Source organism: Castanea sativa, chromosome 3, assembly GCF_040712315.1.
Source record: "Castanea sativa cultivar Marrone di Chiusa Pesio chromosome 3, ASM4071231v1".
NCBI classification, from domain to species: Eukaryota; Viridiplantae; Streptophyta; class Magnoliopsida; order Fagales; family Fagaceae; genus Castanea; species Castanea sativa.
Genome location: NC_134015.1, coordinates 56,553,594 through 56,576,327, shown reverse-complemented (window position 1 = coordinate 56,576,327; position 22,734 = coordinate 56,553,594). Strand labels below are relative to the sequence as shown.

Genomic DNA, 22,734 nt, shown 5'->3' with positions numbered 1-22,734 from the left:
ACTCCCTCGAAACTTAAGGGACCAAAAGATAGACAAACTTCAGGGACTAACATTGTATTTTTGTCTTTCTGTTTTTACGGAGAAATTCAAGGTTTAGTCAAAAGGATGACTTTTTATTTTCCTTGTAATGGACGTGCCATGTTTGTGGGGTCTACCCTATATATAAGTGAGGGATATTTTGTGCAATTATTATAGGGTAAAATCGACTAATTGGCTCATAAATCTAACTTGGTCCCTAAATCATTAATTAGTGGTTAATTTTGAAAAGTTTTGGATCTCAGGTGTTAACTGTATATTACCCATTATTATTATATAAAAGAGAAAGTCTATAGACATGAAAATTATAATAAAAAAAAAAAGCAAAAATGCTAATGTGGCAGATTATTAGTGGTAAATTAAAAAGTGATTAATTGTGAACCCAAATAAAAATTAATAAAAACTTGTCAATTTAACTATTGTGGAATTTTTTTTTTGTATATGTAGCATTACTCTATAAAAGTACCAACTTAGAATGGGGATGTTTTGAGACAAGGACGGACCCAGGTGGGGGCCCGGGTCCCTCCTAGATCCAATCTTTTTTTTTTAGTAATTTTATATTTCATTTCTGTAGTTGGGCTTCCCTTCTCCCCAATTAGTCTAGCTAGCCTAACTCAAATGGCAACTATCCAACCCAAAAGCTTAATAAAAATTATAAAAATATTCACAATGATGATTGTATTTTAGCAAAAAAAACTATTTTACCATCAAAGAATAAAAAAATCATGTGTTATTGGAAAAGCTAAAGTTAAATTTTTTGCAACTACAGTAAACTAGTATAAATACCCGTTGACTGTAGCAGGTTGTTAAAAATAAAATACAATATTTTATTAAGACTATATCTCTTCTTTCAATTAAAAAATTCAAATTCTTGCTCTTCCTTATTATTTGAATGAATTGTTTATATTATTTTAAATGAAGTGATAAAAAATTAGAACATTTTGATATTGGGTGTAAAGTGAGATGGTAAAATAGATGAAGTAGTTTTTTCGGTAAAATAGATCAAGTAGCACCACCACTGTGAATGTTCTAACTTCAATAAAAAATCTTAGCCAGCCTAGTATTAAAAAAAAAACATTATTTGGTTTTTGTTTTTGTCTTTCTTAGTAGATGATTGCATCTTAATATACTTAGAAATAACGATTTTGTGTATTTATAATTTTTTAATATTATATGAATGTTTATTTGGAGTTTTTTTTTTCTCTTTATACTCTGGTCCCCGCTGGCTTAAAATCCTGAGTCCGTCCCTGTTTTGAGACCTTAGTATGGTAGCCATTTAGGTGGTTCATAAAGATTGTAAATAAGGTGGCTCATGCGTTGGAGATGGTAATATGTGTAATGTTTACATGCAATTAATATCTCTTTTACATGGAGGTAAATCACTAGCAAAAGGAGAGGGTGGAGGGGCTATGGGTTAAAAAAATTCCCTAATCCCCTTGTAATTTTTATAGAAAAAATATATAAAATATATTTACTAATTGGCAACCCAATTTTTTTTTTAAAATTTTTACTCTACCATTGAATTGATCTTATATAAAAAGAAATTTTTATAGAACTGTTATGCAAAATAATAAATCCATTCGTACATTTGTGATAAAAGCTTTTTGCAATGACTAAAAAACATTGTGGATTCGAGAGATACTTCCGTATATAAAGAATACTATATAAATGTAAACCATTTGCCATAAATTAATAAAAATTTTAAGTCGACTTGGGTTCAAATTTAAAAAAAAAAAAAAAAAATCTAAATAAATCATCACAAAGGCAAACTATCATTGTCTAGCCTAGCCCAAGCTTGAAAGCTAAATCGAAGAACTTAACCAATTAAACTACTAAAAATCCAAAGTTGATAATGTTTTAATTGAAGTAACCTTTGACACTGATATTTTGAATCAAGATCCCTTCATAATCAAATTCCACCTACTTCATTGTAACTATCGAATTATCAAAAAAATAAAAAAATATACTCAACCCAACTCTCAAGTCTTATAATCTCATAGATATGAGGTCATTATCAAGTTGTTGTAACGTGAAAGGGGTAAAGTTAGGGTAATTTCAAATTTTCCTATATCAATTTTATAAATTGATACATTTACTTTCGAACATAAAACAAAATAATTAACAAAAATGTGTTTTATAGAAAAACTTAAGGGAGCTTTAAAATTTCTCATATTGAAATCAATATGTTCAAAGATATATAATATTTCTCATAGTTTTTTTGTTGATATAATGTATTATGCTTGAGGCATAATAAAAGTGGCATCAGTAGAGAGAGATTTTTTTTTTTTTTTTGGAGGCATTAGTAGAGAGATATTTATGCATCATTTTCCTTATACACATATTATGGCTGTTTGGAAATACAATCTTGTTACAAACATTGTAAAATTTATTGAGTTTTTCACATCGATCTAACTCACATAAAATTTGAGATAATTCTCAATTTGGTCTATTACAATACAAAAACACATGAATGGGGTGCAAACGCTAGTGATCCAGAGTAAATATTTCAACACAACTTACTAATTAAATATGAGTCCAAATTTGATAAGGATGGGGTGTAAAACCCATGTTTTACACTATCTAATAAGAGATTACCAAATCAACATTTTACTTAAAATTCAATACATCCTACCACACCTAATAACATCTTAATAAACTCCTTTTATTTATTTATTTATTTATTTTTATACAAGATAGAAATCTACTCTAACATAATCTAAGTGTATATGTGTGTGAAACTCCTCCTAGAGACATGAACCCCAACCCTTGCCCTGACACCCCACAAGCACTTACACTTGTGGAGTGACTACCGCACCAAGGGTGCATGGTGGTAATAAACTCCTAATTTGGTTGAATTTATATATAGGTATTAGAATTGATTGAGTGTTGTTGTGCTTATTCTTTAATATGTAATAATTAAGATGATGTGGCATGTTGGGATTGGAATGGTAAAACATGGGTTTTACACCACATCCTTACATAATTTAATCTCATTAAATAGAGGGTCTTAGTAACAAATGCCCAAGTTAAAGATATAATAAATGCTCAATTATGAGTTGTAATTTACATTTTTTGGAGAAACTACGATATTGGTCCCTCAAGTTTGCCCTATGTGCGCAATTGGTCTTCAAGTTTGAAGCGTGCGTTGATCCCTCAAGTTTGTAGAATGAGAAATATAAGTCCTTTTACTAACTGCTATTAACGGTGTTACTTATGTTACTAACAGACAATGACTTGACATTTTATTTTAATGATGTGACATATTTTAATTAAAAAATTACAAATTAAAAGTACACATGAGAAACTTTTTTTTACAACGGTACCAAATCAAAAAAAATTAAAACTCTTTTTTTTCCTACCAATTGTAAATATATCAAAATTCATGGGACCCACTGATGTGAACACAAACAACTTTCTTCTTCTCTTCTAAATGACTTTTTTTTTTTCGGCTCTTCACGAAACCCACTAATTGTCTTCTTCTTTCTTCTTTTTCTTTTTATTTCCTATCTCTCTTGCACGAACCCACACATTGGTGGTCTAAGGTCTTCTTCTTCTTTTTTTTTTTTTTTTGGTGTTTACTGTTTTGCTATTTTGGTGGTCTTCTTGTTTCAAATAAAATAAAACCCACTGGAATTTAACCCCACCAACAAAACAAAATTCATAAAAGCAGAATTTCAAACCCAGAAAACAAAACCCATATGATTTTAACCCTCACCCACAAAACACAAACCTAATCAAACATTTAAAGAAAATAAAAGAAAGAAACAACAAAAGAGAAGCTGCGAAGTGCCCTGCTTTTTTGCTACTATGCCTCTACTGGGATTCCATGGGTTTTGTTTCATCCCGTGGAGTGTCTGCAAATTTTTAGCTATTTTAGTTTACTCTGTTTTTGTATTTTGTTGCAATTCTGTGTAGTAGTTGTGTTAGGTTGCGTTTGACTCTATGCAAATCGAATTCCGAGTGTAAAATGAATGCAGGGGAAAATGAAATCTGAGTGTTTGGTTCCGCAATGGAAAATAGTCTGGAAAGCGATTTTTGGTGTTTGGTAACATTCTAAAAATGCTATTTTCCTACAAATTTTTCACATTTTCTCAGCTTCCAAACAAATTTTATAACAAAAAATTTCAAAATATACACTTAACACAACCAAAAATCAAAATAAAAACATTATTCACAACATATACATGATATACTCGATGAGAGGAGGAAGAAAGAGTGAAAGATTGAGGGAAAGAGAGATAAATAGGGAAAGAGAGAGATCGGAGTGGATGGAAGACAACGGCAGCCAAATCGGGTGGGTTTGGGGGTGGAGTGGAGTGGGTTGGTGGTTGGTGGCGGCCAGATCAGCAACGTTGAGCAAGAGGGAGAAGAAGAGTTGAGGAAGAAGAGAGAAAAAAGAGGAAGCTTGGCCGATGCAATCTGGGCGGTGGGGGTGGCGATGGGGGCGGCACGATCTGGGTTGGCCGGAGCTTGGTTGGGTGGCCACCTGTGCTTCTTCTTCTTCTTCTTCTTCTTCTTCTTCTTCTTCTTCTTCTTCTTCTCTCTCTCTCTCTCTCTCTCTGAGTCCTAGAAATCATTTGAATGTAAAATGAGGGTTGCATTGCTTTTACGGCTGAAATGGGTGTTTTTACAATCAACGTGTAATTGATTTTCCATTTGACCATTGTTAGGGTACTTTTTTTTTTTTACACCTAATTCTATATGAGTAGCACCTATTTATACCACTAGCAAGTTATTGGGTTTTCCCAAATATTTTTGCTCTATTATTCCATTAATCACAAATATTTCATATCTCATTATCTAAATTGGGTCATGATATAAACTATCACAAAAACCCCCAAAAACTCATATTTTATCCAATTTTATTATCATTATTTAGCTAAGCCCAAAACTGGCCCTATGAACCCAATACACACATCAGATTCTATTTAAAGCCCAAGAGTACTTATGCTTGGCAATATTCGAAAAGCCCATGATTCAAGTCCATGGCAAAACAATTTTATCATTGGAATTCAAATCTATGATCAAAGCTCATGATTTAAACTCATGGCAATATCCAAAGCCCAATTCTCATTGGCAATATCAAAGCCCAATTCTTATTGGCAACATCAAAACTCAATTTTCATTGGTAACATCAAAACTCAATTCTCATTGGCAATATCAAAGCCCAATTCTAGCTGGCAATATTTAAAACCTAAGCTAACTACTTGGCACTATTTTATCAAAAGCCCAAGGTTATTAATACTTGGCAAAACACTATATCATAATTATTCTACTTAAAAGTCCAATAACGAATAATACTTTAGATTCTTAAACCTATTACTATAATATTACAAGCTCATGGAATTTATGAATTATCTATTCTCAAAACCCATGGCAATCATCTAATAAAAGCCCATGGAAAGCTATTATTAGACCCATGACATTTATTTATTTCATGTTATAAACTCATGTTCACTATCTATCTTACATCACAACATTCATAATATTTATTACCAAAACTCATGGTAATTATTCATCTTACATGTCCATTATGATTATCTATAGAGAAACTCATGAGAACATCACATTATTCCATTATAGTAGTTGTTATCATACTTATTTAAAACTCATGGTAAATATTATTCTCAAGAAAATATCATTTACAAAGTAATCCATAGCAAAAATTATGAGAAACTATACAAGTTGTTATTAAAGCCCATGGAAATTAATACCCAAAATCTATCATAAATATTTATTAAAGCTCATGGATTCATTTTATTTCTACTAATAACTAAAGCCCATGAGGAGTAAAAAACACGTGGCAAAGCATGTCTTTAATGCCCATTTTGTAGGACCAAAAATCTCATGGAGTAGGGAACAAGCCCAAGCAAAGAAATGGCCATGTAGCCCAACTAAAAGTGCTGAAATGGAGCAAAGTTCCAGCCCAAAAAAGTCCCCAGCAAGAGGCTTGAGAGAGGGCAACCAGCCCTTGTTCATCCTTAACCAAAAAACAACTAGAGACCCCAACAAGAGGACCAAATCTTTGGGGATGAACTATGGGCTATCCCATCAGTTTTCTGCCACCCTCTGCCTGACGTGAACAGTGCCAAAGAGCTGTCATATCAGCTGAAGTCTAAAGGGTGATCAAACTCCATCATCTTCCTCAAAGCTGTACCTCCTGCGGAAGGGGAGCCGAAGCCAAGTTATCCAAACTTCAACAAATTGATGCTATAAATGTAAAAAACGTTCGAGACATGATTCATGTACCAAGGCCATGAATCCTAAAGGGGAAAAATTGGGAACATGTGGTTTGGAGGGCATAAAGGGATCTCCAGCGGAACCACCTGAAGTGGACTAGAGCTTGACACCTGGCTTGGGGTGTTAAATCTTACCTCTCAGGGGTTCGAATCTCAGTTGCAGCATTAGGATTCGCTCTTAATACACGCCTCAATCACAATAATAAAGCTCAGCCCCAAAAATCCTGGCATTTAATCCAAAGTACTCTAAAATCCCATCATTACCCAAAAAGGCAAGGCAGCCCCTAAAGTAAATCTCCTACTTCTGACCAAAAAATCTCAAGAAGATTAACCTCGATTCACTACCTCTGATTAGTCCCACGTTTTTGAATTCTTGTTAATTAAGCTTCTCTAAAGCTTCATTACAAAAACACAAGCACCTCATCCCAAAACACACACAACTACCTCCCTCTAAGTCTTTGGATTTGTTTGCCATTTTTGCTGGTAGTTTAACTCTCCTTCAGCCCACCACTCATCATCTTTAGCCTACACTCATCTAATCCCAGATATTCTTTTCCCCCCCTTACATAATCACAACTCATAAATGTCTTCCAACTAGTCACAAACAGCCTATTACTCATAAAAAGCTTCAATCTCAGTATTAATTTTATCCCACTCATTCAAAACAGCCCACATTCACCTTGTTCATGCCTTATAAACACACACTCACCAAAATCTTAGTTTAATACTTGCTGCACTGAGCTAGGATCTCTCTCTCCCTTCATTTCATCCTATTTTCCTCTTTTATTTGTAATTATGAAGCCTTTAATCCTTGTTTATTATTATTATGATGAAGGATATATTGAATTTTTTCCTAACATTGATGTAATAATAGCTGAAAGTACTATAAATTCCCCTAACCAAGACACACAAGGACCCCCAGGACTGAATACCTTAATAAATTTATTTAATCATTAACTTCTGAACTTTTAAGTGTAATTCCACCTTTACCGCTGGAAGACTGATTTGAACTATGACGCTGTAAAAAGGACTGATAATAGAACAAACTAACAATAGTAACGTGTTTATTGGGCTTTATTGTTGTCTTCTTGTTAGGGTGCAACCTCCATGTCTTGCTTGGGCGGACTTCCACAACATCGAAAGCGTTTGGGCTCTATTTCAAGGGCCCATCATCGAGTTTTGGCTTGGCTACCCCATATTCCATTGAAAGACATCAAAATTTTCCCCTCAGCAACCATATTTTCTGTTGGAGCCAAACACATACAAGGGTGTAAAAGTAATTCCTGAATTAGTTTTCAGTTGAAACAAGCGCAACCTTAATATATGTCTTGTTAGTGTTTGTATCTTTATCAGCCCGGTTGGGCTGTGAAGTTTGTGGTGTTGTAAGACTTTTTAAAGTGTGTTTCTGTTTACATTTAATAAAATCCCAGTTTATGGAAAAAACAAATGCTGGACCTGTTTCTATAATTTTAATTTGTAATTTTTTAATTAAAATATTCCAAATCATTAAAATAAAATGCCAAGTTATTGTCCGTTAGCCACATAAGTAATACCATTAATGGCAGTTAGTGAAAGGACTTATATTACTCATTTTGAAAACTTGAGGGATCAATTTCACACACTTCAAACTTGAGAAATCGATTGCGTACATATGATAAACTTGAGGGACTAATATCGTAGTTTGACCTACATTTTTCAATAAAGAAAAAAACTCTTGTTAATAATTAATGGATCATGTTAACAGATGCACTTAGGACACCTATTAATAAACCATTTTAGGAAAGTTTTGATACTACTTGTATGAAAAATAGAAAAATCTATCAAAATGTTAATTACTTTTAAAAAAAATCTGTTAACTTTTCCCATAATTAATTAGTTTATATGTATAAATTCATTAGGATTACATATGCCTTTTATGGATATATGTGTACAATTTAACTTTATTTTAAAAAAATAATTAATAAAGCACCTAAAAAACCTAAAACATTGCCTTTAGAGCAAAGAAAATTTGCTATACACTAGTGTGGGTGGCATGTGCTACCTCTTGAGTGAGAAAATTAAGGTAGAATTTTTATTTGAAGAAGTATGAAATTATATACATAAAAAAATGTATGTCATACAAAGTTAGTCTCATTCGTATAAGAATTTTGATACCTATTTGCTAAAGGCAATATCCACTCATTAAAAACTTCTAAGAATGATAATGAATATCATCATCTTTCAACAATAAGCAATTGAGTTTTGCTAAAACCTTATCACAATATTTAAATTTTCATAATGAATGATATCATATATATGCTACAATTGAAACTCTTCATCAAATACCTTCAACATACACAATGAAAATTTTGTCATTCATACTTTCTTCTTTATCAATCTACATGAGTCTAGTTGCAATTTTTAGCTTAATTAGTTTTTAATGAATGCCCATCTTCTGCAAAAAAAAAAAAAAAAGAAGAAAAAATAACAAAAAACATGTGTCATTGAATTTTCCATTAGATAAATTATAAATTTTGAAGATTTAAATCTAGAAAATTGATGTTCTCTAAGTAACAAGTAAAAAATCTTATATTATCATTCCAACTTTTTAAGCATTACTATCATCTAAAACTTAAAATACGTGAAGAAAATTTTTGGAATGTTAAAATTTAGTGGGAGTATTTTAGACATTACAGAATAGAATATTTTAAGAATTATAAGTTTTCATTTGGATTTAATTGAGAGAATGACCATATGACATATTTGCTCTTTTCCAAAATATTAAGGGGGAAATTACTTGATTTTAAAGTTTAAGGAGGACTTGTGAACAACCACTAACATAAAAAGATGAAAAGTGTTTTAATCCCAAGTTTTTGTTTTTGCCTTTTTGTTTGTGTGTGTTTGTGTCTGTAAAACTATATGTTTTTACTTAAAATGGTGCATAAAGAAAAAAATAAAATACAAAATACAAAAATTCAACTCAAGAAAACTGTATGTGAAATAGTGAATTTTGGTTCAACAAAAATTGACTGATAAAAAAAAATTCTAAAAACACAAAGAATGACACAACATTTTTATAATACCTTTATAACTTTGTTATATTTTACTTTGACTTATAAAGAAATAACATCTTAGTGCAGTTGTGAAAATATTGTGATGACAATAAGATGTCTTAACATTTTCACAAAAGAAATGCTATATCCACAACATTTTCATTACAAATCATAAGTAGTAGGTTGTTATTGGTGGGAAAAAAAAGTAATTTCATTGGTAAGTTTAAATTAGACTAACAATTTACCACCTAAGATTTATTATAAAAATATTGTGGATGTAGCACTTTTTTTTCACAATACCTTTATTTTTAGTTGTGATTAGTTTCAGTGTGATATTTTATTATTTTATTTTTGACATATAAAGAATTAATACCTCAATAATTGTAAAAATATTGTGGCAATTTGTTGTGTTAATATTTTATTATTATTATATAAGCAAGTTCAACAGATGATATTACCACAAAAAAAAAAAAGGAGAAGAAGGCTAGCGTGACAATGGAGATTGAACAACTCTTCGTAAACCAAAACACTCTATCACTATCACCACATATAAATATTTATAAAAATAAAAAAAAGGCGAAACTACACTATTGGTCCTTAAAGTTTACTCTGTGTACGCAATTGGTCCCTCAAGTTTGAAATGAGCACAATTAGTCCTTTAAGTTTTAAAACTGAGTTGTATTGGTCCTTTTACTAACTGCTGTTAATGGTATTACTTACATGGCTGATGGAACAATGACTTGGCATTTTTTTTAATGATGTGGCATGTTTTTAATTAAAAAAAATAGTTTCCATGTTAGAAGATGAAATTGAAAAATCATATGTTTCCACCGCACAAATGTTCCATTTGCCAGAAACGGTTTGATAACTTAAAGAGTTATATATTCCCACTTGATAAAGCATTGAGATCATTGTTCCCACTATATCCAATTGCTGTTCTCATAGACGAGCTGAAAAATTATGACATTCAGCTACGATTGAACTCGATTTGGAGGCTATCCACAATTGCATGTGCTCTTGGGGAGGAGCGAACCAAAAAGGAACTGATCCCATTTCTTAGTGAAAAAAAAAAAAATAAAGCATAACCGCCGTCCATACAGGGGGCTAATGACGCCTTCAAATGGATTTGGTCAGAGAAGCAGTGTTGTCGCGCAGCTAGGGATTTGATCTGGTGGGTTCCGATGGGGTTTTGATTGGTGTGGGTTCCGTGGAGATTGGGTGGGAGATCGGGGTTTTGATTGGTATGCGTGGAGATTGGGTTTTGATCTCGTGGGTTCCATTTTGATGGGGTTTTGATCGCGTGGGTTTTGTGGAGACCAGGTTTTGATCACGTGGGTTCCGAAATAATGGGATTGTTGGTTTTCTGATTTAATGGTTTTATTGGTTTTCTAATTTAATGGGTTTGCTAGTTTCTGATTTAATGGCTTTTGGTGGTTGGCGTGTGGCGTGGTGGTGGTGACTGTGGATTTTGTGGCTAGTGGTGGTGGCTGGTTGTTGTGATTATTGGTGGTGGTAACTGAGTTTCAGTGGTTGGGTGGTGGGCGATGGTGGATTGAGCTGAGTACGGGTTTGGGTGGTTTCTAGTGGTTGGTTGCTAGTTTCTGGTTGCCGGTGGCTAGTGGATGAGCTATTTGACTTTGGGTGGTTGGTGGTTCAAAGAAAGAGACACCGAGGAAGAGAAACAGAGAGATGGGGGAGAAGAGAGAGAGAGAGAGAGTTGTATGGTAATATGAAAGAAGCAGTGCCAGAGTTGTTTTTTTTAAATTTTTAATTAAAAACATGCTACATTATTAAAAAAAAATGCCAAGTCATTGTTCCGTTAGCTACGTAAGTAACACCGTTAATAGTAGTTAGTAAAAGGACTAATACAACTCAGTTTTAAAACTTAAGGGACTAATTATGCTCGCTTCAAACTTGAGGGACCAATTGCACACACTAGGTAAACTTCAGGGACCAATAGTGTAGTTTCGCCAAAAAAAAAAAAAAATGAAATGGGCAAGAAAACTAGTATATATGGTGATATGTTTAAAAAAAAAAAATTTTAAAAATGGAAAGAGGGCCAACTACTGTGAAATGGTGAGTTTATGCTCACCAAAGGCCAAAAATACTGTAGACTACTCTACATCAAGTTTTGTTTTGTTAAATTGTGGAGGATATTTTGCTTCTAGCATAGTAAGGGAGGGTAATATAGTAAATTAACACACATTCGAAACGTATTAACAAATTAGCATCTCGAGTTTTAGAATCTCGAGTTCCATTTTAAAACTTGAGTCTCGAAGACTCGCTTTGTACATGACTTGGATAGGAAATGCCACATAGATCTCGAGTCTGTAAGACTCGAGTTCCACAGAGAGACAAACGTTGAAGAAGACAACAGAACAAGAACCCAATAGAAGAAAAACTCAATAGAAGAAGATGAAGCTCAAACCAATCGAAAATCAAACAAGAACAGAATGAAGATGAAGCCCAGTAGAAGAAGAACAGAATAAAGATGATGAAGAAGAAGAAGAAACCCAAGAAGATGAAGAAATCCAGAACGATCTAACGACAGGAACGATCTGACGACAGGAACGATCTGACGATAGGAACGATCTGACGACAGGAAGAACGATCTGATGACAGGAAGAACAAAGACGAAGAACCGATTGAACGATTGGACGACGTTGGAGCTCTGATTGGACGATTGAACGCTGGGTGGGCGATTGGACGATCTGGTCTTCAGATCTGCATGAAGAAGAACGCTGGGTCTGACTTAGAAGAATGCGAAATATTAAGTAAAACTCGAGTCTTACAAACTCGAGTTCCACGTGGAGTTCCACGTCTATTTTTCTTCCACATCAACTACCGCCACTTACAAATCGAGACTTTTTTTTTTTTTTTAGAAACACAAATCGAGACTTAAAAACTCGAGTTTTATCTTGGAACTCGAGTTTTAAACAATCGAGATGCTAGTTTTTAACATTATTTTGAAACGTGACAACTAACTAAATTTTTTGATATTTAATATTATTTGGAAAAAAAATTCTTAAATTGTGACTTTTTGCTTTTTCAAACAAAGCACATTACCACTGGGCCTTGTAGCCTGGTGGTACCCGGTATCATGTGTATCTATGAACTCGGGAGTTCTATCCCCCGCAATTACCTAGCAAAAAATTAAAAAAAAAAAAAAAAAAACAAAGCACATTGATTTGGCTTTGAAAAGAGACAAAAACTAGACTAAAGCAAACCAAAGCATGGTAGATATAATCATCGGCACTTTTTATATAGTTAATAGAAATAGAAATAAATATGGTGTATATAATACCATTTCCTTCTAACATTCTTTTAAAAAAAAATTAAAAACCTTAAATAAAAAATAATTCAAAAATGCTAGCAAAACTTTTTCATAACATCATAAGATCTTAGATATTTGGATGGGATTATGCAGAAAGAAAAAATATATATATATATATAGTAATACAAATTATTACACAATTTTTTTTTCCATAATTGTGATATATTTTTTTAATTTTATAATTGTGATGCAGCAAAGTGTGAAAGGTGAAGGAGAAAATAGGGGATGCTTAAGTGAGTGTCAACTTCTCACTCAATGTTGTCATGTAGATATTGCCAAAAAAAGTTGTCGGTATAGTTTGTAGTCCGAAACCACCCCTTCAAAAATATCATACATTCATAAATGATCACTGTCAACGTGGATGAAACGAGTGAAGCTGTGAGGGAACACGCTGATGAAAAGGAGTAGGCATCACTGAGTGGAATATCACCAAGTCACAACGTCCTTTATATATACCAACAGATCAGTTCAAATCTTCATTGTCTTCTTATCTCCGGCAACTGTTTTCAAAGCAAACCCTCTTCCAATTCATTCAGATTCTCTCACAAACACAATGAACTTTCTTTCAGATCTTCAGAAGAAATCCAACACTTCTTCTGAGACTCACCAGCCTGGAGAAAAGAACAATTCTTCTGAGACTCGCCACCCTGAACAAAAGGCTGATCAAAACCAAAACCAAAACCAACACCAACACCACAAACCATCAAACGCTGAGCTCATGGCCAGTGGCAAGGTGTTAGCTGGGGCAGGCCAAACCACTGTTAGCCAGGGAGCTGGCAAAGTTGACAAGGCCAGGGTAGCTGGAGCAGCTGGTGATGTTTTGGAAGCTGCCTCTGGCTATGGAAAGTAGGAAGAAAAGAGCTATGGCAAATATGTGGAAAAGGCTGAGACTTATCTCGACCAATATGGCAACCCCACCTCCCAATCCCAATCCCAATCCCATTCCACCACCACTACTCCTAGCCATCCCTCCACCCCTTCCACCACCACTGACTCAAAACCACACTCAGATGCTGGTGGTGGCAATACTGAAAGTGGGACTGGGGACTACGTGAAGAAGGCTCAAGGTTTCTTGAAGAAATGAACATTTGAATTCCAATTTCCCAACTGCTTATGCTTTGCATTTTCTTAATTTGGTGTATCTCTAATATTATGACACCCTTGTTTGTGTGTATGTGTGTTTTTTTTTTTTTATTTTTTAAATCTTGTGTTGTATGTTCTATAGTATGTTTGTTCTCTGTTTAGCTTTTAGATTGTGAAGTGGCTGAAGCATACTTAGATCTACTCTGTCAAGAAATTATTAACTAAGAATAAAATTTGTGCAATTGGCTATAGCTTATAGCCTATAAACCCAATAGTGTAGGTGGCATGAGAAATTTAAGGTAGAATTTTTGTTTGAAAAAAGTATAAAATTATATACATAAAGAATGAATATCATATAAAATTAATCTCATTTGTATAAGAAGTTTGATACTTATTTACTAAAGAAAATATTCACTTACTAAAACTCTTAAGAATAATACCTTTATACATTTGCCTTTATACATTTGCTATATTTTACTTTGACTTATAAAGAAATGAACCTCTAGCTTCCGCAGTTGTGAAAATATTAAGTGAAAATATTTTGATGACAAGAGGATTTTTAATATTTTTACAAAAGAAATGTTATGTTCACAGTATTTTTATTACAAATTATTTTATTACAAATCATAAGTAGTAGGCTGTTATGGGTTGTTATTGGTGGGGAAAAAATGTAATTTTATTGGTAAATTTAAATTAAAATAACAATTTACTACTTAAGATTTGTTACAAAAATAATGTTACAAAAATAATGTGAAAAATGTTGTGAATGAAGTATTTTTTTTTTAATAATACCTTTATTTTTAGTTGTGATTGGTTTCAATATGATATTTTATTATTTTATTTTAACATATAAAGAATTAACTGAAAATATTGTAGCAATTTGTTGCCTTAACATTTTTTTTATTATTATATAAGCAAGTTCAACAGATAATATTACCACAAAAAAAAGGGGAGAAGAAGGCAAGTGTAACCGTGGACATTGAACAACTCTCAAACCAAAACACTCACTATCACCACATATAAATATTCAAAAAAGGAAAAACTGAAATGAATAAGAAAATTGGTATGGATGGTGAAAAAAAAAAAATGACCAGCTCTGTTGAAACGGAGTGTTTATGCTCACAAGGCCAAAAATACTGTAGAAATGTCTCTACACTCTACTCTACTCGATCTATATCAAGTTTTGTTTTGTTAAATCGTTACTTTTTGCTTTTTCAAAACAAATAGCTCACTGATTTGGTTTTGAAAAGAGACAAAAACTTGAATAAACCAAACCAAAGCCCTGAAGATATAGGCATTTGACAGTTTTTATATAATTAATAGATAGAAATAGAAATAGATATGGTGTATATATATAATACCATTTCCTTCCAACTTTCTTTAAAAATAAAAATAAAAAACCTTAAATAAAAAAATGCTAGCAAAACTTTTTCATAACATCATAAGATCTTAGATATGTGGTTTGAATTATGCAGGAAAAAAAGTCTAGTATTATAAATTATTACACAATTCTTTTGCCATAATTGTGATGTAGCAAAGTGTGGAAAGTGAGGAAAAAACAGTGAATACTTCAGAGCATGTTTAGATAGCATAAAAACGGAGTGATATCACTCCGTTTTCATAATTCGTAATCCAAAATGAGTGGACTCGACAGATGACACTTCCACTCAATATGGTCATGTCGACATTGCGAAAAAAATGTTGTCGGTATAGTTTGTAGTCCAAAACTACTTCCCTTTCAAAAATATCATACATTCATATATGATCACTGACTTCGTGGGCAGTTGGCAAACGTGTGGCCGGTGTGGATGAAACGAGTGAAGCTGTGAGGGAACACGCTGATCACGCTGATGAAAAGGAATAGGCATCACTGAGTGGAATATCACCAAGTCACAACCTCCTTTATATATCCACCAACAGATCAGTTCAAATCTTCATTATCTTCTTATCTCCAACAACTGTTTACAAAGCAAACCCTCTTCCAATTCATTCAGATTCTCTCACTTACACGTACAAGGGACTTCTTTCAGATCTTCAGAAGAAATCCAACAGTTCTTCTGAGACTCACCAGCCTGAAGAAAAGAACAGTTCTTCTGAGACTCACCAGCCTGACGAAAAGAAAAATCAAAATCAAAACCAAAACCAAAACCATAATCAACACCAACACTACCAACCATCAAACGCTGAGCTCATGGCCAGTGCCAAGTTGTTAGCTGAGGCATGCCAAACCACTGTTAGCCAGGGAGCTGGCAAAGTTGACAAGGCCAGGGTAGCTGGAGCAGCTTGTGATATTTTGGAAGCTGCCTCTAGCTATGGAAAGTTGGAAGAAACGAGCTATGGCAAGTATGTGGAAAAGGCTGAGACTTATCTCGACCAATATGGCAACCCCTCCTCCAAATCCCAATCCCATTCCACCATCACCACCTCCACTCCTAGCCACTCCTCCAACCCTTCCACCACCACTGGTTCAAAACCACACTCAACTGCTGGTGGTGGTGATCATGAAAGTGAAGGCAATACTGAAAGTGGGACTGGGGACTACGTGAAGATGGCTCAAGGTTTCTTGAAGAAATGAACATTTGAATTCCAATTTCCCAACTGCTTATGCTTTGCAGTTTCTTAATTTGGTGTATCTCTAATATTATGACACCCTTGTTTCTGTGTGTGCGTGTTTTTTTTATAATCTTGTGTTGTATGTTCTATAGTAGGTTTGTTCTCTGTTTAGCTTTTAGATTGCGAGTTGGCTGAAGCAGACTTGAGTATGTTTGGATATCGCCAAAACTAAAAATTGAAAATTAAAAATTGCAAATATGGTAGTAAAATAATTTTTAACGAAAATTTTGCTGAAAAAAGAAGTCGGTGAATTTTATAAATAGTGTACGGGACTCATTGACAAAAGCTGGACGGATCCAAATGTTCACTTAACTCTGTCAAGAAATTATTAACTAAGAATAAAATTTGTGCAATTTGCTATAGCTTATAGCCTATAAACCTAATATGTATATTTTCTCTAGCTCTTATCTCAAATTGCACTGTATTAATTGGATGATCTAGCCTAGGACGTGTATCCCTTAATTTTTCTCTTTTTTGGAGGGTTCATGTACCCTGACTACTTATCTACGTGTTGACTCGGGCGTGTGAAATGTTTCACGTAATGTTCACATTTTCATGTTATATATCTGAATTTTAGATGTGATAGAATGTGGACATTATATGAAATGGTTGGATACTTGGATGTAAAACAATGAAAACCATTTAGCAATATGTTAAAATTGTATCATTTGTATGGGTAATTCTTACCTACTCTTGGAGTATCTAGGTTTTTTCCCACTTGTGTTTACTGTTTACACATTAATCACATATTAAAATAAAATTTTTAATTATTCTTTTGGAAAATATACAAAATCTCCCATACAGTTTTCCCATAAAACATGTAACTATTCTAAAAATTAGTGTAACACTTAATCCTCTGCTGCATATTGATTTATGTGTAAGCCATTACTTGTGTAATACTTAATCAATAAAAATTAGGAGTGTAACAAAACTCTTATTTGGTATTGATTTATTTTTGCTAGGCCTTGGTATTGTATTGTGTTATGTGTTTATGTGAAAATGCAGCTCTAATAAACATGGACATGTATCATCATTCATCACGGGAGTAATTTATAACTTGTTTTCACATACGGTGAATAGTTTACACTTACAATAATATAAAGGAGTTTTAGTAAGTAATTCCAAACTTTGGGTGTTTTGTCATTTTTGTTTTATGGAATAATCTAGCATCATTTTGTGGAAAATAAGTAATTAAAAAGAGCAAGTTTATGGTACACCATGAGAAGTGGAGAAAGAGTGAGGGTATATTTGAAAGTAAGTGTCAATTTATCTAGCACACGAATGAAATCAATTAATTAATGTGTGTGTATATATATATATATAAGTACAGGCCTTATTATGTGGGAGAGCAAAATGTTTTGCCATGTGTTGCATTCTTTGATATTTTGTTTATTTAGTTCATTGAATTAGCCAATGAAGTAAATGCATATATTTAAATATCTATAGTTGAACATTAATCATTTATAATAAATGATTATTTTTATAAATTTTATATAAAAAATATATTTTATTTGAAATAATAACAACAACAACAACAATAATAATAATAGTTGTAATTATTGTAACGGCGAAAAAACAGTTAATTAACTTGTGAAAATAAATGAAGATTTTTCTGTTTTCTATCACAATAAATTCATTTAGAGATGGGAAGTCGAATCTAATTATGATATCCAGTGCGCGAACAAAGAAGGCTTACGTCATAGAATTGAATAAGAAATTATGCTTCTTCTATTAACGCACAATTTAAGAATTGGTTAAAAAGAAATACAAGTGTTGGTTCTTGGGTCTAGTTTGAGGTTGGGGTTACAGATGGATAGATTCTTTTCTTTCTTTTTCTTGCCTCTCTCTGCATCTAGATCTTCCTCTTGCTTTTATATTCAGCCATAACTCATCTGAATCTTACACCGGAGGGCTGAGATTGCACTCCTAGAACTCTTGTCCCATCTAGAACATACTAGCAAGCTTTACCCTATATTCTTAGCTATGCCACCACTATTCATGGTCACTTCCTCATTAATGCGGTTAGAGAAGTGGTTGTCTTGTATTTAATGTGGAGGGGGTGACTTCTATACCCTTCTTTCTTCATCCTTCTCGTATTCTGTGCTAATTCTACTTTATTTCCTTTTTGATGTTTTAACTTTATGCGCCTCACATAACTAGTGCTCGTCCTCGAGGTCTAAGGTGAGTTCTTGGAAATAACCTTAATTGCTCAATTAAATTAGAAGTGGGATCCTTGTCCCCACAATAGCCTCCTAGAACCTCATTTTTCATTCCTGACCTAGAAAAGTGAGGTTTTGGATAACAAAAGTTGTTGGTAATAGTCTGCTCGCAAATATGTTCCCACGTGTGTACGTCCTTTCAACTGACTGTGACTCGCTCCTGACACTTCAAAATCCACAACTCCGTAATAAATGCAACAGGTGGCACGCTATTTCCCACATTCTACGGTAAGATCGTGATTAAATGACTCTAAATTCGTCACCAGAAGGGGCGGGAAGGTTACTGCTCCTTTTTTACAGCCTATATATAGAGATATGTGAGGTTCTTATCTCCATTTCACCTCTCTAGAAGCAAAAGAGAACATAAACACGCTCCTCACACTTGATAACTTCATCCGAGGAGTCCTTCCCCAAATTCATAAGTGTGCATTTTTGTTAACAAGAGTTCTTCCCTTATTCTTTCATACTAGTAGTTTTTTTTCCTTTGTCCCAAATGGGTAGATTTTTTAGTCTAGTTGACACTCCCAAACATCGAGAGGAGTTTAAGAGATACTATAGGATTCCTAGCAATGTGTCAATACAGCATTGCAACATAGGTGAATGGCACGAGAAGAGGCCTACCGGAGCCGTTGTGATTCCCATGATTGCCCTCATTGAAGGGGGTATAAGGATTCCTGTGGGTAGAGTCACTAGGGATTTTTTTAAATCTTTTTAGACTATGCCCCACCCAATGTGTTCCAAACATGTTTAGAATATTAGGTAGTGTAGATGCATTGAATGAAAGGTTTAGTATATACCTTATCCATCATGACGTAAACTGGGTGTACAATTGTCAAAAAGGTGTCAATGGAGAGTATTACCTAAAAACTAGGGTTCCCACCGTTAGGCTAATCTCTTGTCTCCCCGAGACGAACAAATGCATGGATGAGGACTTTCTCATCATTGCAGGGGAGTGGCATGACGGACTCCATTGTCCTACCAAGGATGGAATTCCAGGTGGGATGGCTTAGGGACACTTAAAAAGTTTATGTTAGTTTAGGAAATTCTATAAACAGTTTATTTACATATCCGCCATTCCATCGTTTTTTTTTTCTCTGTGTGTGTGTGTGTGTGTGTGTGTGTGTGTGTGTGTGTGTGTGTGTGTGTGTGTGTGTGTGTGTGTGTGTGTGTGTATATTTGCTGAAACTTAAGCTTATTCGGCCTATAAACTAACATGAATTCTTAATGCCTCTTCCTCAGATAAAAAACCAACTACCAAGAGACGAAGCTTGGTGAACTTCGATCTACTAAACAAAATTCTGAGGTCTGAGATCTTCCTACATCGGGACAGTTAGCTCCACGCAGCTCATATGATTCTGGGTTTTAAACCCATTTCCAATTGCTTTCAAGTATCCAAGCACATAATGAAGGCCCGAGACTCTCATCTTGCCCTAGTTGAAGTGGCTGTTAAAGGATTTATAAGTAAGCCTCCTCTAGCGGGAACACCTTCAAGGATCCTCAACCAATCTTAGAAGAAATTACATCCTCAAATGAAGAAGCTGAGATAGAATCTGAGGACAATACTTTTGAGGAAAATACTGAAAATCCCGTCCAAAATGAGGATTTTGAGGTCTTTTACCATACAAACGAAATCGAGGAGGAAGGACTTAACCTGCGTCCAGCTACAGCCATAGTTAGTGAGGACCAAGAGGCTAACGAAGTGCCCAAAGCGATGGTGATAGAAAAGAGATTGCCAAATTTACTTTCTCTACTAGAATCCCACACTGGGACCACCACTCCTGAAGTCCCGATAGTTCCCAGACCTCTAACTCTAATTCTTCCTGCCCTTGTACAAATCGAACCAACTGATAAAAAATGAAAAAGAGACAAGATGGGAGGTAACGGCCCTATCGAAGAGGGCGAAGTCCAGGAGGAGACTCTTCTTGAGCCTACCAAGATGGCAAAGACGACTCGAGCCCAACAAAGAAGGGGAGGAGAAAGCTCGGAAGCTATTTCTAAGCGTCAATCTCGGGTTCCGAACTGGAATCCTATCTTTAAATTGGACGGCTTGCCTCTCCATGAAGATTCTTCAATCCGTAACTTCGACAACGGAAGAGCAGGCTATGTGGCCAATGCTGTGGAACAAGCACTCCTTCTCCCCAGAGATATGGATGGACTTTAGAACCTAAAGAAGCATGAACTCTTTCTATCCGTAAAGAAGGACCTAGCTCTAGTTAGATTTCCTTGCACTCACTTTTTTACTTCTAAAACTTCATTATTACAGTCTTGTCCATTCTACGCATACTTTCCTAATAATTTCTACCTCATCTATTCACGCACAAGCCACCCAAGCAGCACATGTAGTGGAAGAGTGGGTTGATCAGGCATTCCGTGATTTGAAGGAAGAGGAGTCCAAAGGCTATGCCATGTAGAAGCCTCTTGCCTTAATAGACAAGAAGTTAAAGGAGATTCTCCTCAAGTTAACAAAATGCGACAAGGCTAGGAAGAGTGCAGAAGATTCAATAGAGAGCTTAGAGAGACAAGCCCAGGAGCAGCTCTTACACTTAAGGGAGGCAGAGAGCCAGTTGGCAATTGCTTGGATAACCATTTTCGAGCTAAAGAAAGAGTTAAGCCAGAACAATGAGGAAATGAACAAGGCTGAGCAAACCGCATATGACCAAGGGCAAAAAGAGACCGAGGCCCACCTCAAATCTCAACTCCCTATTGTATGCCGTAGCTTTTGCCTTCAAACCTGGATTGAGGCCCTTAATGTTGCTGGAGTAGACCCTACTTCTGTGCTAAGGAATCCGAAGAAAGCCTTCTACCCTCTAGCAATTAGGGCGTGTCCAGTCACTTAGCCTCCTGTCAGTACTTCTGGTCCAACTTTGACGAGCTCCACTAAGAACCTCCCACCAAAGTCCAGCACTACTACTCCTGCCCAATCCAAATCAGTTGAACAACAGCCAAGCACCACTGTCCCTGCCAAAACCAAACAAATCGAGCCACCTATCTCCAAGCCCGGTGCAGCTGCTCCACAAAGTACCGAGGTGGTAGCCAAGGTGCCTCAAATAGAAGAAGACTCCTCCATAACTATCTCAACACCTAAAGTGGTTCCCCTTTCAACTTCACCTGTTAAAGCGCAGCTTATCACAGGAACAGGGACATAGAAGACTCCTAAGGTCTAGGGAATGTCACAATGGGACCATCTGCTACCTATGCTGTTGTTGTTGTTATTATTTTCTTTTTTTTGTAGAAGGCATTCTGTCGTCACTTACCTTTTCTTTCATATGTACCCTTTTGAACTTCATTTAATGGAAAACTTTGGTTAGAACCTTGTCTTACTCACCTGTACTTATATTTTTATGACTTATTATTTGTTTAACATGCCTATATATAATTAAGTACTTATACTGAAGTGTTAATTTTCCAAGGTAGGTGATATGAGAAATCGAACTTAACCAAGGTTAGATCGAACACAACATACATAGTCTAGAAGTTAATTTACCCAAGACAGGTGACCAAAGGAGTCGAACCTAGCCGAGGTTTTATTTAATGTAAAAGTAATCTAAGTGTTAATTTTTCCAAGGTAGATGACTCGAGGAGTCAAACCTAGCCGAGATTCTATATAACATAAAAAGTAATTTAAGTGTTAATTTACCCAAGGCAGGTGACCCGAGGAGTCGAACCTAGCCGAGGTTTTGTTTAACGTAAAAGTAATCTAAGTGTTAATTTACCCAAGGCAAGTGACCCAAGGAGTCAAACCTAGCCGAGGTTCTGTTTAACACAAAAAATAATCTAAGTGTTAATTTACCTAAGGCAGGTGACCCGAGGAGTCAAACCTAGCCAAGGTTCTATTTAACATAAAAATAATCTAAGTGTTAATTTACCCGAGGCAAGTGACCTAAGGAGTCAAACCTAGTCGAGGTTCTGTTTAACACAAAAAATAATCTAAGAGAGACAACAAGAATCTTAAAAATACATCTAATTGCATAGAAAATATAAATCTTTACAATACTGCTGGATTAGAAATAATACTTTCACAAATTATTCACATTCCATGGATAAGGTATAACAAGTCCATCCAAATCCTCTAACCTATAAGCCCCCACTCCTGCTACTAAAGTTACTCAATATGGCCCCTCCCATTTAGGACCTAATTTTCCCCAAGAAGGATTGCTTGCACTCCCAACAACCTTTTG

At 34.7% G+C, this 22,734-nt stretch overlaps 1 protein-coding gene and 1 pseudogene across 1 annotated transcript; both read left to right on the top strand.

Moving 5' to 3' along the window:
• Positions 1-13,068: 13,068 nt before the first annotated feature.
• LOC142627837 (nodulin-related protein 1-like) lies at positions 13,069-13,970 on the top strand (annotated as a pseudogene).
• A 1,452-nt stretch (positions 13,971-15,422) lies between these two features.
• Positions 15,423-16,695, top strand: LOC142629219 (nodulin-related protein 1-like). Its single transcript, XM_075803181.1, has 2 exons — positions 15,423-15,431; positions 15,589-16,695. Exons 1-2 carry the CDS (start codon positions 15,423-15,425, stop codon positions 16,297-16,299), a joined length of 720 nt encoding a protein of 239 aa, XP_075659296.1. The 3' UTR covers positions 16,300-16,695.
• The last annotated feature ends 6,039 nt before the right edge of the window (positions 16,696-22,734 follow it).